We start from the raw sequence: 16,041 nt of genomic DNA on the forward strand, positions 1-16,041 counted from the left end.
ATAAGATTTGAACATCAGCTTAATTCTATCTTTTTACTTTCTCGTATATACGTAGTATAGAGAAAGTATTGTAATCGTGCAAAAAAAAAAAAAATCGAGATTTTTACAAATCTCGACGTTTTACACCTCACTGATACGGAAAAACATAATTTTGCAATCTTGTCCGTATGTCTGTGTGTGTGTGTGTCTGTCTGTCTGTCTGTCTGTCCGTGTGTAAACACGATAACTTGAGTACCGTTACAGCTAGGTTGATGAAATTTCATATATAAGTATTTTATCAAAATCGTAGATCCGTATCAACTTTTGAGCGATTTCCGATAACCGGAAGTGGTACTTTTCCTACTTTGAATTTTTTAAAAGCCTATAACTTGAGTACTATTTCAGATAGATAAATGAAATTTCACATGTAAGTAAAAGATCTAATTCTCTACCTTCTGTCAAATTTTGAGTAATTTCCGTTGACAGGAAGTAGTAATTTACGCTACTTCCGATTTCTCAAAAAACTAATGTAAATTTTAAAAGTACTAATAATATTGCGCACTATTATACACACCTTTATTAGGCGTTCGCTTGGTGCGCAATTGTTTTTTACTGAGATTCTATTCTATTTTTAAAAGTTTTAGTATTTAAAATGGATTAAAAATCATAACTATATCCCCAGTTACCATCCCCTTGTTGTTTTATATAAGAATATTCGAGAAAGTTTAGGGGAGATCACTACCGGTTTATTTTTAAAAATAAATCCGTCTGTCCCGACATATTTGTGTGTAGTTGTGTGTAGTTGTGTGTAGTGTAGTGTCGGCACTGGTATTACACACTTTCATAATCGCTGTTGGTTGGATACAATATACAGGACGGACAAAACGTGTGTGTGTGCTGTTGGTTGGATACAAGATACAGGATGGACTTCTTTCTTCTTCTTCGTTCTTAATTTTTAGTGGTGGAAGGGATCGAGTCTTATCTGCCAGAGGGTTTTGAACTCGAGACTTTTTCGAATGTATCAATCATGAACTTTTGCCAACTCGACCACGTCTCCATCACAATTAAAATTACAGGATGGACAAAAAGTGTGTGTGTGTGCGTGTTGGTGGAAAGGGATTGGAACAAAACGTGTGTGTGTGTGAGTTGGTGTGTCTGTGAGTGCTTGTTACATCAGGACTGGAAACAAAAGTGTGTGTGTGTGACTGTGTATGTTACATCAGGACTGGAACAAACGTGTGTGTGTGCGTGTGTTAGTTCCAACAAAGCCTCTCACCTGGCGTGTGCCTGTCCTTCCATTGAGTAAAGTAGCCCACGTCTGCCGACAGACTACAGTGGCGTTAGTTGATTGCCAACAGGTGCGGCACGATCGTTTACATCCAACTTCTACAGCCGTTTTTGTCCCCACACACTCGTTTACATCCAACTTCTACAGCCGTTTTTGTCCCCACACACTCGTTTACATCCAACTTCTACAGCCGTTTTTGTCCCCACACACTCAGATCGTTTACATCCAACTTCTACAGCCGTTTTTGTCCCCACACACTCAGATCGTTTACATCCAACTTTTTCAACCGTTTTTGTCCCCACACACTCGTTTACATCCAACTTCTTCAGCCGTTTTTGTCCCCACACACTCGTTTACATCCAACTTCTTCAGCCGTTTTTGTCCCCACACACTCGTTTACATCCAACTTCTTCAGCCGTTTTTGTCCCCACACACTCGTTTACATCCAACTTCTACAGCCGTTTTTGTCCCCACACACTCGTTTACATCCAACTTCTACAGCCGTTTTTGTCCCCACACACTCGTTTACATCCAACTTCTACAGCCGTTTTTGTCCCCACACACTCGTTTACATCCAACTTCTACAGCCGTTTTTGTCCCCACACACTCGTTTACATCCAACTTCTTCAGCCGTTTTTGTCCCCACACACTCAGATCGTTTACATCCAACTTCTTCAGCCGTTTTTGTCCCCACACACTCGTTTACATCCAACTTCTTCAACCGTTTTTGTCCCCACACACTCAGATCGTTTACATCCAACTTCTTCAGCCGTTTTTGTCCCCACACACTCAGATCGTTTACATCCAACATCTTCAGCCGTTTTTGTCCCCACACACTCAGATCGTTTACATCCAACTTCTACAGCCGTTTTTGTCCCCATACACTCGTTTACATCCAACTTCTACAGCCGTTTTTGTCCCCACACACTCAGATCGTTTACATCCAACTTCTACAGCCGTTTTTGTCCCCACACACTCGTTTACATCCAACTTCTACAGCCGTTTTTGTCCCCACACACTCAGATCGTTTACATCCAACTTCTTCAGCCGTTTTTGTCCCCACACACTCGTTTACATCCAACTTCTTCAGCCGTTTTTGTCCCCACACACTCGTTTACATCCAACTTCTTCAACCGTTTTTGTCCCCACACACTCGTTTACATCCAACTTCTTCAGCCGTTTTTGTCCCCACACACTCGTTTACATCCAACTTCTTCAGCCGTTTTTGTCCCCACACACTCGTTTACATCCAACTTCTTCAGCCGTTTTTGTCCCCACACACTCGTTTACATCCAACTTCTACAGCCGTTTTTGTCCCCACACACTCGTTTACATCCAACATCTTCAGCCGTTTTTGTCCCCACACACTCGTTTACATCCAACTTCTACAGCCGTTTTTGTCCCCACACACTCAGATCGTTTACATCCAACTTCTACAGCCGTTTTTGTCCCCACACACTCAGATCGTTTACATCCAACTTCTACAGCCGTTTTTGTCCCCACACACTCGTTTACATCCAACTTCTTCAGCCGTTTTTGTCCCCACATACTCAGATCGTTTACATCCAACTTCTTCAGCCGTTTTTGTCCCCACACACTCGTTTACATCCAACTTCTACAGCCGTTTTTGTCCCCACACACTCGTTTACATCCAACTTCTACAGCCGTTTTTGTCCCCACACACTCGTTTACATCCAACTTCTACAGCCGTTTTTGTCCCCACACACTCGTTTACATCCAACTTCTACAGCCGTTTTTGTCCCCACACACTCGTTTACATCCAACTTCTACAGCCGTTTTTGTCCCCACACACTCGTTTACATCCAACTTCTACAGCCGTTTTTGTCCCCACACACTCTTTTACATCCAACTTCTTCAGCCGTTTTTGTCCCCACATACTCAGATCGTTTACATCCAACTTCTTCAGCCGTTTTTGTCCCCACACACTCGTTTACATCCAACTTCTACAGCCGTTTTTGTCCCCACACACTCGTTTACATCCAACTTCTTCAGCCGTTTTTGTCCCCACATACTCAGATCGTTTACATCCAACTTCTTCAGCCGTTTTTGTCCCCACACACTCGTTTACATCCAACTTCTACAGCCGTTTTTGTCCCCACACACTCGTTTACATCCAACTTCTACAGCCGTTTTTGTCCCCACACACTCGTTTACATCCAACTTCTACAGCCGTTTTTGTCCCCACACACTCGTTTACATCCAACTTCTACAGCCGTTTTTGTCCCCACACACTCGTTTACATCCAACTTCTACAGCCGTTTTTGTCCCCACACACTCGTTTACATCCAACTTCTACAGCCGTTTTTGTCCCCACACACTCGTTTACATCCAACTTCTACAGCCGTTTTTGTCCCCACACACTCGTTTACATCCAACTTCTTCAGCCGTTTTTGTCCCCACATACTCAGATCGTTTACATCCAACTTCTTCAGCCGTTTTTGTCCCCACACACTCGTTTACATCCAACTTCTACAGCCGTTTTTGTCCCCACACACTCGTTTACATCCAACTTCTTCAGCCGTTTTTGTCCCCACATACTCAGATCGTTTACATCCAACCTCTTCAGCCGTTTTTGTCCCCACACACTCGTTTACATCCAACTTCTACAGCCGTTTTTGTCCCCACACACTCGTTTACATCCAACTTCTACAGCCGTTTTTGTCCCCACACACTCGTTTACATCCAACTTCTACAGCCGTTTTTGTCCCCACACACTCGTTTACATCCAACTTCTACAGCCGTTTTTGTCCCCACACACTCGTTTACATCCAACTTCTACAGCCGTTTTTGTCCCCACACACTCGTTTACATCCAACTTCTACAGCCGTTTTTGTCCCCACACACTCGTTTACATCCAACTTCTACAGCCGTTTTTGTCCCCACACACTCGTTTACATCCAACTTCTTCAGCCGTTTTTGTCCCCACACACTCAGATCGTTTACATCCAACTTCTACAGCCGTTTTTGTCCCCACACACTCGTTTACATCCAACTTCTACAGCCGTTTTTGTCCCCACACACTCGTTTACATCCAACTTCTACAGCCGTTTTTGTCCCCACACACTCGTTTACATCCAACTTCTTCAGCCGTTTTTGTCCCCACACACTCAGATCGTTTACATCCAACTTCTTCAGCCGTTTTTGTCCCCACACACTCGTTTACATCCAACTTCTTCAACCGTTTTTGTCCCCACACACTCAGATCGTTTACATCCAACTTCTTCAGCCGTTTTTGTCCCCACACACTCAGATCGTTTACATCCAACTTCTTCAACCGTTTTTGTCCCAGCTGGTCCAGCTGTTTGTGATGGTCTAGGGCTGGTCCAGCTGTTTGGTCTAGGAATGGTCCAGCTGTTTGATTTAGGGCTGGTCCAGCTGTTTGTGATGGTCTACGCTGGTCCAGCTGTTTGTGATGGTCTAGGGCTGGTCCAGCTGTTTGGTCTAGGGCTGGTCCAGCTGTTTGTGATGGTCTAGGACTGGTCCAGCTGTTTGGTCTAGGGCTGGTCCAGCTGTTTGTGATGGTCAAGGGCTGGTCCAGCTGTTTGGTCTAGGACTGGTCCAGCTGTTTGGTCTAGGGCTGGTCCAACTGTTTGTGATGGTCTAGGGCTGGTCCAGCTGTTTGGTCTAGGGCTGGTCCAGCTGTTTGGTCTAGGGCTGGTCCAGCTGTTTGGTCTAGGGCTGGTCCAGCTGTTTGGTCTAGGACTGGTCCAGCTGTTTGGTTTAGGGCTGGTCCAGCTGTTTGGTCTAGGACTGGTCCAGCTGTTTGGTCTAGGGCTGGTCCAACTGTTTGTGATGGTCTAGGGCTGGTCCAGCTGTTTGGTCTAGGGCTGGTCCAGCTGTTTGGTCTAGGGCTGGTCCAGCTGTTTGGTCTAGGGCTGGTCCAACTGTTTGTGATGGTCTAGGGCTGGTCCAGCTGTTTGGTCTAGGGCTGGTCCAGCTGTTTGGTCTAGGGCTGGTCCAGCTGTTTGGTCTAGGACTGGTCCAGCTGTTTGGTCTAGGGCTGGTCCAGCTGTTTGGTCTAGGGCTGGTCCAGCTGTTTGGTCTAGAGCTGGTCCAGCTGTTTGGTCTAAGGCCGGTCCAGCTGTTTGGTCTAGGACTGGTCCAGCTGTTTGTGATGGTCTAGGGCTGGTCCAGCTGTTTGGTCTAGGGCTGGTCCAGCTGTTTGGTCTAGGGCTGGTCCAGCTGTTTGGTCTAGGACTGGTCCAGCTGTTTGGTCTAGGGCTGGTCCAACTGTTTGTGATGGTCTAGGGCTGGTCCAGCTGTTTGGTCTAGGGCTGGTCCAGCTGTTTGGTCTAGGGCTGGTCCAACTGTTTGTGATGGTCTAGGGCTGGTCCAGCTGTTTGGTCTAGGGCTGGTCCAGCTGTTTGGTCTAGGGCTGGTCCAACTGTTTGTGATGGTCTAGGGCTGGTCCAGCTGTTTGGTCTAGAGCTGGTCCAGCTGTTTGGTCTAAGGCCGGTCCAGCTGTTTGTGATGGTCTAGGGCTGGTCCAGCTGTTTGGTCTAGGGCTCGTCCAGCTGTTTGGTCTAGGGCTGGTCCAGCTGTTTGTGATGGTCTAGGGCTGGTCCAGCTGTTTGTGATGGTCTAGGGCTGGTCCAGCTGTTTGGTCTAGGGCTGGTCCAGCTGTTTGTGATGGTCTAGGACTGGTCCAGCTGTTTGGTCTAGGGCTGGTCCAGCTGTTTGTGATGGTCTAGGGCTGGTCCAGCTGTTTGGTCTAGGGCTGGTCCAGCTGTTTGGTCTAGGGCTGGTCCAGCTGTTTGGTCTAGGACTGGTCCAGCTGTTTGGTTTAGGGCTGGTCCAGCTGTTTGGTCTAGGGCTGGTCCAGCTGTTTGGTCTAGGGCTGGTCCAGCTGTTTGGTCTAGAGCTGGTCCAGCTGTTTGGTCTAAGGCCGGTCCAGCTGTTTGGTCTAGGACTGGTCCAGCTGTTTGTGATGGTCTAGGGCTGGTCCAGCTGTTTGGTCTAGGGCTGGTCCAGCTGTTTGGTCTAGGGCTGGTCCAGCTGTTTGGTCTAGGACTGGTCCAGCTGTTTGGTCTAGGGCTGGTCCAACTGTTTGTGATGGTCTAGGGCTGGTCCAGCTGTTTGGTCTAGGGCTGGTCCAGCTGTTTGGTCTAGGGCTGGTCCAGCTGTTTGGTCTAGGGCTGGTCCAACTGTTTGTGATGGTCTAGGGCTGGTCCAGCTGTTTGGTCTAGGGCTGGTCCAGCTGTTTGGTCTAGGGCTGGTCCAACTGTTTGTGATGGTCTAGGGCTGGTCCAGCTGTTTGGTCTAGAGCTGGTCCAGCTGTTTGGTCTAAGGCCGGTCCAGCTGTTTGTGATGGTCTAGGGCTGGTCCAGCTGTTTGGTCTAGGGCTGGTCCAGCTGTTTGGTCTAAGGCTGGTCCAGCTGTTTGGTCTAGGGCTGGTCCAACTGTTTGGTCTAGGGCTGGTCCAGCTGTTTGGTCTAGGGCTGGTCCAGCTGTTTGGTTTAGGGCTGGTCCAACTGTTTGTGATGGTCTAGGGCTGGTCCAGCTGTTTGGTCTAGGGCTGGTCCAGCTGTTTGGTCTAGGGCTGGTCCAGCTGTTTGTGATGATCTAGGGCTGGTCCAGCTGTTTGGTCTAGGGCTGGTCCAGCTGTTTGTGATGGTCTAGGGCTGGTCCAGCTGTTGGGTCTAGGGCTGTTCCAGCTGTTTGGTCTAGGGCTGGTCCAGCTGTCAGTGATGGTCCAACAGTCACCAAGCCACCATTAAGTGGTCGTTTAATTTATTCTCGCCTCTCTCACGACATAGAATACATCAGTTTCTTGTGTTCATTTTTTATAACACAGAAACATTTCGACTGGTTTTTTTTTGGGGTGGGGGGGGGGGGGGGGGGGGGAAGGGGGGGTGGGGGTTCTGCTTTAGTTGATTCGCCGGAAGATCTGCATAGAAAACATGTTCGTCAGGTTTTGTTGACATGGGACAGCATTTAGTTTTGAAATAGGCAAAACATCTAGCGGTAGCGCTAGAAATTGGGAACATCGGTCAGTAAAGGTAAAGATTGTTGGCTCTGTATCGGCCAGCTGTGAAAATCTTAAAATTATCCTGAGTTGTCTGAGTTGTAACATACATTAACTTTTATTTCTAGATCAATGAGAGACGCAGCATGGAGTGTAGCATCCTCCCCCGACTTGTGCTCCTGATGGCCCTGCACTGCTGTGTCCTGTCCATGCACATCCTCCACACCTTCAGAGACCCCGACAACAACTTGCTCCAGAAGATGGCGCTACACTCAGCCTCTGGCGCCGTCTACATCGGGGGCGTCAACCGGCTGCACAGACTTACCTCCAACCTCAGTTTGATTCAGAGCGCCGCCACGGGCCCAAGGGAGGACAACCCTGATTGCCCCCCGCCAATCGTGCCGTGTAACCTGTCCAAGGTGGCGACCCAAAGCTTGACCAAAAGCCTGGTCGTCGACCCAGACAATCACGTGATCATCCTGTGCACGAGCCTGTTCCACGGCTCGTGCCAGGTGCTGAAGCTGGACAACATCACGGACATGACCAGCCACACGGCCATGCCCATGGTGCCCAACGACCAGTCTTCCTGCGTCATGCTCATCGCCCCGGGCCTCAACCAGACCAACAGCCTGTACGTGGGGGCCGAGTACAGCAGTCTGGGCACGGAGAAGTACCGAGACATCGTGCCCAGCATCAGCAGTCGCAAGCTCAACACTCTGGAACTTTCCTACAGGGACACGCAGGGCGGGACCAAAATGAGCATCAAGCCGGAGTTCCGGAACAATTTTAAAGTGAAGTTTGTGCACGGCTTCTCCGCGGGTCGATTCGTGTACTTCATCACAACACAGAGACGGGAACTCAAGTCTCAGGAGATGGTGACCAAGGTCAGTCGTCTGTGTCACACTGACCAGTACTTCCGGTCATACGTTGAGATGCAGCTGGACTGTCAGGGCAGGGGCGTGGCTCAAGCAGCAGACGTCAAGGGAGACCAGTTGGTAGTGTCGTTCTCTCAGGATATAAATAGCGAGACGAGCCTGTGTGTTTACTCAATGGCTGACATTGACAAGGCATTTGACGCCACGGTCCAGTCCTGCTACGATGGACAGGGGAAAGTGGGACCTGCTCATTACGAGAGAATCAGGACATGTATGAAGACAGTGAGTACACCTCGATTTTTTCTTCTCTGCAATAAGTTTGTATATAATATAATATAATAAGTTTTTTTGCGAACACAATCCAATATTGATAATTGAACCTGACGACAGAAATGTTTCTTTTTAAATCCAAAAACATGACAATTAGTTTTTAATTAGTTGTTGACAATCAATTATCTTCTTTCTTAAGGAGCATCAGAAGCTTGGTCATTAGATAACTTCTCTCCGCCCCAAAGTCTTGAAATCGTCTCCCCTAGTTCACGAAGATTACTCTCCCTTTGACGTTTTTTCCATCCCATATTTTGTGTGTTGTCTCCCAGCCAACGTTGCCGTGATACAAACATTACTTTATCTTTACACACATAATTTATCAGTGAAAAGTTGAGCACTCGCCGTGCAAGCTATTTTATCTGCTTACTTTTTGCTAAGGTAACTTGGACGGTAGTTCCCCCCCTCCCTCCTTTTAAAAAAAAGTACTCTATTTCTAAGGTAACTTGGACGGCAGTTTTACCCCACTCCCCCTTCCCCCCCCCCCCCATTTACATTTTTCCCCAAGGTAGTTTGGACGGCATATTACACCCTCCCTCCCCCTCGCCCATTTTAAAGCACACATTTCAGTACAGGTTGATGGTTTAACTTGAAAGAAAGTTGTCTCTCTTTTTTAAAGCGTCATTTTTTTTCTTTCTGCCTTTTGAAGCGTTTATGAAAAAAAATATCGCCATTTTATTGCAAGTCTTGGAACTCCTTATGCTTTTCATGTTATAATTAAGAAAACTGATTTCTGGTTTTATTATTGGGTAGATTGCGTTGGGTGTCCCCCCCCCCCCCCCCAACCCTACAGAAACCAGTGGGCCTAGGGCTGAGAGTGAGCCCCCACAGCAAATGACAGAGAGCGGCAGCCCCCCTCCCCCCCTTCCCCACCTACCCAGCAGCTAAAACTACCCAGCAGCTAATGGATATTGTGCAACCATTAAGTCACAAATTATTAGCCATTAACCATGCATTTGCCAGTTTTCTACATCAACCAAAAGACCGGCTGTGATAAAAAAAATTAGACTACGACAGATGTTGACTCACATATTCTCTGCACTCCGTCCCACACACAAATTATCAGATTCGCATAAAATGGCCTCACCCTTAATGTGCCGGCAACACCACCATTAAAATTAAACGCACTCAGGAGGATCACACCAGACCGCCCCCACCCCCACAAGATCACACAACTATACCTTAACGATCACACAACTACACCCAACAAGATCACACACAATCTACCCACTCCACGCACGCACCCTTAATACCCACCAAGACACCCAATAAACACCATCACACCAGATCTCCCACGTACACTGACAAATCCAAAAGAAGACCACACCACACATTAGACCCCCACATCAACCACACATTAGACCCCCCACATCCACCAACACATCCACATGATCCCCACATACACCACAACCAGACCCCCCACCCCCCATATCCACCAACACACCCAAATGATCCCACAAACACCAGCGCCACTGGAGTGTTCACCACGTCTTCTTTCTATTGATGTTTTCTTTTCAAAAAGATTCGCCTAAAACCTGCATATAAAATGTATTTATGCCCTTCTCACTCTTTATGTTTCCCCCAATCAACACCTGGCCAGATAAAAATACCGCCTCGCCACCTGGTCAACTCATCTTCGCCCCAACCGTTTCCTTCCATGTGGCGTACACGGCGATCCGCTAATGACCCCTTTCAGCCCCGTGAACGCTAAACATATCCAGCAGACATGCGCAGTCTGAGGTCATATGTATCTCTTGTAAACATTGCTTTACGTTTGGTCATTAATTTTATTCGGGTATAGGCCTAAGTCATCAAAATAATTTATTTTGTTGGCTTTGTAGAAGTCGTTTGATTTTTTTATGATAGAAAAAAGTAGGCTCTGCCACGTGCATTCAAGAAAAACTTGGGTAGAATACTAAACGCATAGGCTTTAGGCCCATTTTATCCACGTGCAGTTACACATACCCATTTTTTCTGAGCCCAAGGCAGATCCTCCATTTTACCACCTCAGCCATAGACCGGTATCATAAACAAAATCAACTCCTCGTAACGCTAATGATTTCCATCTGATATTATAGGCCCACATTCGGCTTATAGGGCCTATTTGTTTACCTATAGATCTGACCAGTGGCGTAGCGAGGCCGGGTGTCACCCGGTGCGGCACTTAATGGTGTCACCCCCCAGAGGCGTAGCGACCCTTCCCGGGGACAAACTTTCAAATTTTCGATTTGCATCCCCCCCTCAAACTTTCGATTTGCACCCCCCTCAAGTTTTCGATTTGCACCCCCCCCCCCCTCAAGTTTTCGATTTGCACCCCCCTCAAACTTTCGATTTGCACCCCCTCCCTATATATTTTGCTATTTTTTGCCTTGGTGTCACCCCCCTAAATAGTGTCACCCGGTGCGGTCCGCACCCCCCTCGCTACGCCCCTGGATCTGACCACATAACGCTTGTGGTAGAAGACGACCATTCAGTGTTACCCAGAGAAAAAGACAGTGTATCACGAGAAATCGTATAGTTAAAGCCACTATCAAAATGTTATCTTTAAAATTCACACTTATTTCAGGTTTAAGCTAGTTATCAGAAAAAAAAATAATGTTAAAAATAAAGTATTAGAATTTAGTTTGTCAATTTTTCAATAAAAAGCAAAGTTTATAAAATGTAAAAGTTCAGCAAAAGAAATGAACCAAAATATTAAATAAAGTCCAAGTACTAAGTAGTACAAGCCAGAGGCGTAGCGACCCCTCCCGGCGCCCGGGTACAAACTTTCGATTTGGCGCCCCCCCCCCTATATTTTTTATATTTATAATTCAAAATAGCAGCTAAAATGAGCATATTGTGGCGCCCCTAGGGTTGGCGCCCGGGGACATATGTACCCCCCTGCCCCCCGGTCGCTACGCTTCTGGTACAAGCTACTGAATCCCAAAAGAAATAAATCACAAAGCTGTTAGATCTATATTTAGTGGCCACATTTCTTATTTTAAACGTTCTCAGTGAGTTTTCTGAACATAAAATTGCGTGCATGCGAGTCATCATTCATTATCTAATTACTAATAGTATCAAGTACTAAAATAAAGCATGCTGCGACCTTGACCTTAGAAATCAATAGAACAACTCAGCTGTGACGCAAGAGAAACATTTCCTCCAGTTGCTTTTCGGGGAAATTTCACTTCAGCCGTCCGACAGACCAAACCGAATTAGTCACAACAGTGGCGCTTCTCACTGTAATGGTTTGGGCGGGACTTAGATCTAGACTAGTTGGGTACACACGGATATCAAAATACGTGATGCGCACTTCTGTCAGCATTTCGCTATTTTATTTGACAAACACTGAATGGTTTAGAAAACTTAACAATTAATTAGACTCCAGTTCAAATACATCAGAATAGAAGAGGAAAAACACTTTAAAAATCTTGAAACTGACACGCCAGGAAACACACTGCAAGAAATCCAAACATTTTGGTTTAGAAACAAATTTTAATCTCAGCGTTGTAAAAGAGTTAATTTAATTCCAGGAAGTTTGTATAAAAATCACAAGTTGCAGTTTTTGAAATGTAAACTTCCTCATTTTTTCCTTTTAGTAAAAATGCGACTCTCACATCCATCTAATCATAAACATTACTGCCATGTTTGTTTGTGTGTGCAACTGTGTCGATCGCATTTATTTATATAGAGAGTCTATGTGCATTGAAACGGACTCTTCGGCATGGTAGATTCTATATAATTTTGTAGGCAGGTGAATATTTTTTAGCCTGGCTGTAGACTACCCCTATGACTATAGGCCTACTGAGATTATGGGGGGGGGGGGGGGGGGGGTTGTGAGGGGAAGGGTTAGCAATAACATTGTCAAAATAGGATGAAACATTTTTGGAAGACTTTCTAGATCTAGGACTTTCAAATGTTTACTTGATTTATCTATTTACTTAAGTTCATCTTAAGGTAGATGAAACTGTCAATTACATTTAAAGTTAATATTAACACAACTATAACTATGCTGCAAAAACGTTTTCACAGTTTTACCTAAGACATCACTGTTTATTAAGACAATTTTTTTTAGAATCGCTAACAAAATTACTAATCCATTCAACACAAAACCCATTCCCAGTTTTTTAATTAGTTTTTTTTTTCAAAAAAAAATAATAATAGTGTAGACTACACTAGGTAAATTAATTACTGTTTTTCTTCTGTGGTACAACCCTCTGCTGGGTGGAAACTATGTTATTTTTGGAGTGGGAAATATGCTATTGTTACCCTGTGTTGGCTGCCCAGCACACCTGCTCTTGTAGTTAACACTCCAGTATAGAGCTTTGCTGACAAACTCAATTAAAGGTTATCACCAGGAGAAAAGATTGTTTTCTCTGCCCAACCCCTTGTTACTATCTCTGCCGAACCCTTTGTTACTAGTCTATTCTAGTGAGTGATCCAACAGCCCCCTTTTTTACTGGTTACACTGTTTTATTAATTAAGCAACTTAAAAAATAACTAGAAATGTAGATCTACCCAAGGAAACTTGATACAGTCTTTGTTTGTTAGAGTATTGATGCTAATGGTGTCTGAAAACAGACACTGCTGAAAATAGATCTTAGGTTGTTATTGTGGTATCAGATGAAGTGTAATGGTGACAAATTATTAGGCTTAGGGTTTAGTTAGGAATTGGGTAAGGGATTTGGTTAGATTTAATATTATAAAGTTATATTATTGTAGAGTTTATTACTTGTAACCTACCATCCCTATAATTCTATAATTGTGGCATTCAGACAGCCGTATAACATTTAACCGGTTTTTCAAATTTTCAATACAGTAGAGAGTTAACTTAAATGATTGAAGTTGTATATTTTGCCCTGAAGTTAAAAATTCCTTTTGTTTTACCAGACTAGTCCTGTAGATTTGTGTGCCAGTACAGAACTGTCGCAAGCTTATCCCAGCCTTGAAGCCAAGACACCAGTTAGCTCTGTGCCGGATTTGTTGTTGAAGAACACTAGAATAACTGCCTTGAGATTTGCACAAGAAAACAACATACTACATGCTGGAACACAGGATGGCCATGTCTTAAAGGTCAGCTAGTTAAAATTAACCCATTTTCAAAAAAAAAAACATACTTTGCTAGCACTGATCTTTTAAATGCATTGATTTCTAACTAATCACCTCTTTCATTTTATTTTTATAATTTTTCTAAGAAGCATCTTTTCTACTGTCTGTTTACTACTAATTATAAGTTTACATAAAATCAAATTTTTTAAGCCTTATGTTCTGTCAGTCTTTCATCTTATAATTGTTTATAATTTTGGATTTGTTATGTGGTCTCTTCTTTCAACATGTGAAAAATAAAATAAAATTTAAAAGCTAAAGCTCTCTCATAAATTTTTTTTCTCTCCAGATTTTAATGGGAAAAAGTGTAGCAGCAGAAGTGAAGAGATTCAACCTTGGCAACAACGACCCAGTTCTGGATATTGTTAACTCACAGATTGAAGAACGGATTTATGTTTTAACCACTACAAAGGTTAGACATGACCAACAGAATATTTTACTACAACAATAATTGATTTTCACATTTACTATATAAGTAAACTTGCAGCCACTATGGGCATCGACTTTTATTAATTAAATTAGTTTTAGTTATAATACGTTATAATAAAACATTTTACAGGTGTATTTACTGTCAAGTGATATCTGTGAGAGTAGCGCAACCTGTGATGAATGTGTAGATGGAGTGAACCTCCTGTGTGGCTGGTGTGTCATGGAGGGGCGCTGCACGACAAAACAAACTTGTCCACCATCAGCTTTCAAGCCATACTGGCTCTCTGCATCAGGGAACGTATGTCTGAATGTGTCTGACGTGGAACCTAACGTCATCAGCTACCATTCTCTAGGACAGGACTCCAGTAATTCTAAGGTAGCTTCACACAGTTTATACAAGTGTCGCTTGACCAAATATTTAAATACTGTTTTAATCTGGGCATTTTATTTTTGTATTTTTACTGATGATTTTAAAAAATGCTGCTAACGTCTTTTAATTTTTTACTACCCAGGTTGTTAAATTTTCTTTGGAGTCTGTTAGTCTGACATCATCCAATGACCTTGAACTTGGCTGCTTGTATCAGCTGGGAGAAAATGAACACAATACACCAGCCTCTATAACCAATGATCGTCACATTAGCTGCCCCCTGCCTAAGACATTGAAAATAGCCCACGGTAAGGGTGAGTAATGCTCGTGCTAGATGTGATCTTTTAGCTCAGAATCTGGACACTCCTCACTAAAGCTGTTGAGCTAAATCAAAACTGACCAGGATAATTCTATTTAAATTTAACCAAATAGATGAACATTTTAAAATTGCTTACCTTAAAGGTTGGGTTTATGAATGTGTTTAAAAATATTTTAATATTTTAATGATACGTAGTATAAACAAATTTAAATGACTGGTCCTTTAAATTCTTACAGATCATGAAAAATTAAATGTGCATTTCAATGTGAAAGGGAAATCCATTGTAACCAGGAGTATTAGTGTGTTTAACTGCAATCCTCACACATCGTAAGTTGTTTCTCTATTATGTTTATATACCATTGCAGATATGTTGTAAGCTATGTTTTTAATAAATAGACGGAAAAAAGCTGTCGAGTTTTTATTTCTAAACAGAATAGAAATCTAATCTGCTTTTATAGTTATTAAATGCATGCAACTAAATTTGATTTCAATGTTTCACCTTAAGTTTAAAAAAAAAATCAATACAGAATGTAAATTTCTAAAAGAGCTGCCATGTTTTTTTTAGCTGCACTAGCTGCACAAACAGCACTTATCAGTGTAAATGGTGCTACAAGTCAGGGAAGTGTGTTGATAAAAACTCGACCTGTGGAAACCCTAAGGAAGCTCAAGTAAGTGGGTTTAGATACAGTAAATCCATTGAGGAAGCTCAAGTAAGTTGTTTTAGATACAGTAAACCCATGGCTAAGTTTAGTGATACATTCAGTTTTTACACCAGACTCTGTGTTTACTTTCAGGCGTTGTCTATCAAAGACAGTACCAAGTGTCCATTTATCTCAACATCGACTACGAAATCTGGAATTCTGGTCCACTCAGGTCAGGAGAAGCAGATTGCTGTGGGAGTGAAAAATATTGGGGTGAGTTGTGGTCGCTCTCAGTTTATTCATTCTTTGTTTCTGATGCATAAACTTTGTATTTATCGCTATAATAACTGAAGTATGTATGTAATTATTTTTAGCTTGCTTAAATTGTAAAATCATTACCACACTTATTACACAGTTTATTTCAATAGCAATCTGCAGTAATGTGCACCTAAGTAATATTAATGTTAACTGGGTATGAGTAGATGTGGTAAAAATACTTAAGAAAAATGTTATGACTGACTGACTAACATCAAAATGTGATGATCTAACTGCATTAGAATACTAACTGTCTTGGTTCTTGTATTTTCAGGCTGAGTTAGAGGCCAACTTGAATTGTGTATTCTCACACTCTGGTAACCAAACAAGGGTCAAGGCCACAATTTCTTCCTCCACCTTGACCTGTGACAGTGTTAAGGTCAGTATATAATTGGAACTTAAATATGCTTAAAAAATGATAGAGTTT

The 16,041-nt window shown here is 43.6% G+C and overlaps 1 protein-coding gene across 2 annotated transcripts in view; it reads left to right on the plus strand.

Annotated features, from left to right (window-relative positions):
* LOC131944669 (plexin-A2) overlaps positions 1–16,041 on the plus strand; it is a 44,841-nt gene that overhangs the window by 19,127 nt on the left and 9,673 nt on the right. The window contains exons 2-10 of one of the 2 annotated variants that reach the window (XM_059305442.1): positions 7,382–8,410; positions 13,328–13,510; positions 13,833–13,955; positions 14,103–14,348; positions 14,485–14,653; positions 14,895–14,985; positions 15,224–15,326; positions 15,453–15,572; positions 15,889–15,993. In XM_059305442.1, the coding sequence (XP_059161425.1) occupies positions 7,400–8,410; positions 13,328–13,510; positions 13,833–13,955; positions 14,103–14,348; positions 14,485–14,653; positions 14,895–14,985; positions 15,224–15,326; positions 15,453–15,572; positions 15,889–15,993 (2,151 nt within the window). In that variant the 5' untranslated portion in view covers positions 7,382–7,399. The remainder of the gene's footprint in view (positions 1–7,381; positions 8,411–13,327; positions 13,511–13,832; positions 13,956–14,102; positions 14,349–14,484; positions 14,654–14,894; positions 14,986–15,223; positions 15,327–15,452; positions 15,573–15,888; positions 15,994–16,041) is intronic. The other variant, XM_059305443.1, reaches the window with a different exon arrangement.

The sequence above is a fragment of the Physella acuta genome, unplaced genomic scaffold (assembly GCF_028476545.2).
Source record: "Physella acuta isolate Inbredline_101_S28 unplaced genomic scaffold, ASM2847654v3 ptg000502l, whole genome shotgun sequence".
In the NCBI taxonomy this organism is placed as follows: Eukaryota; Metazoa; Mollusca; class Gastropoda; family Physidae; genus Physella; species Physella acuta.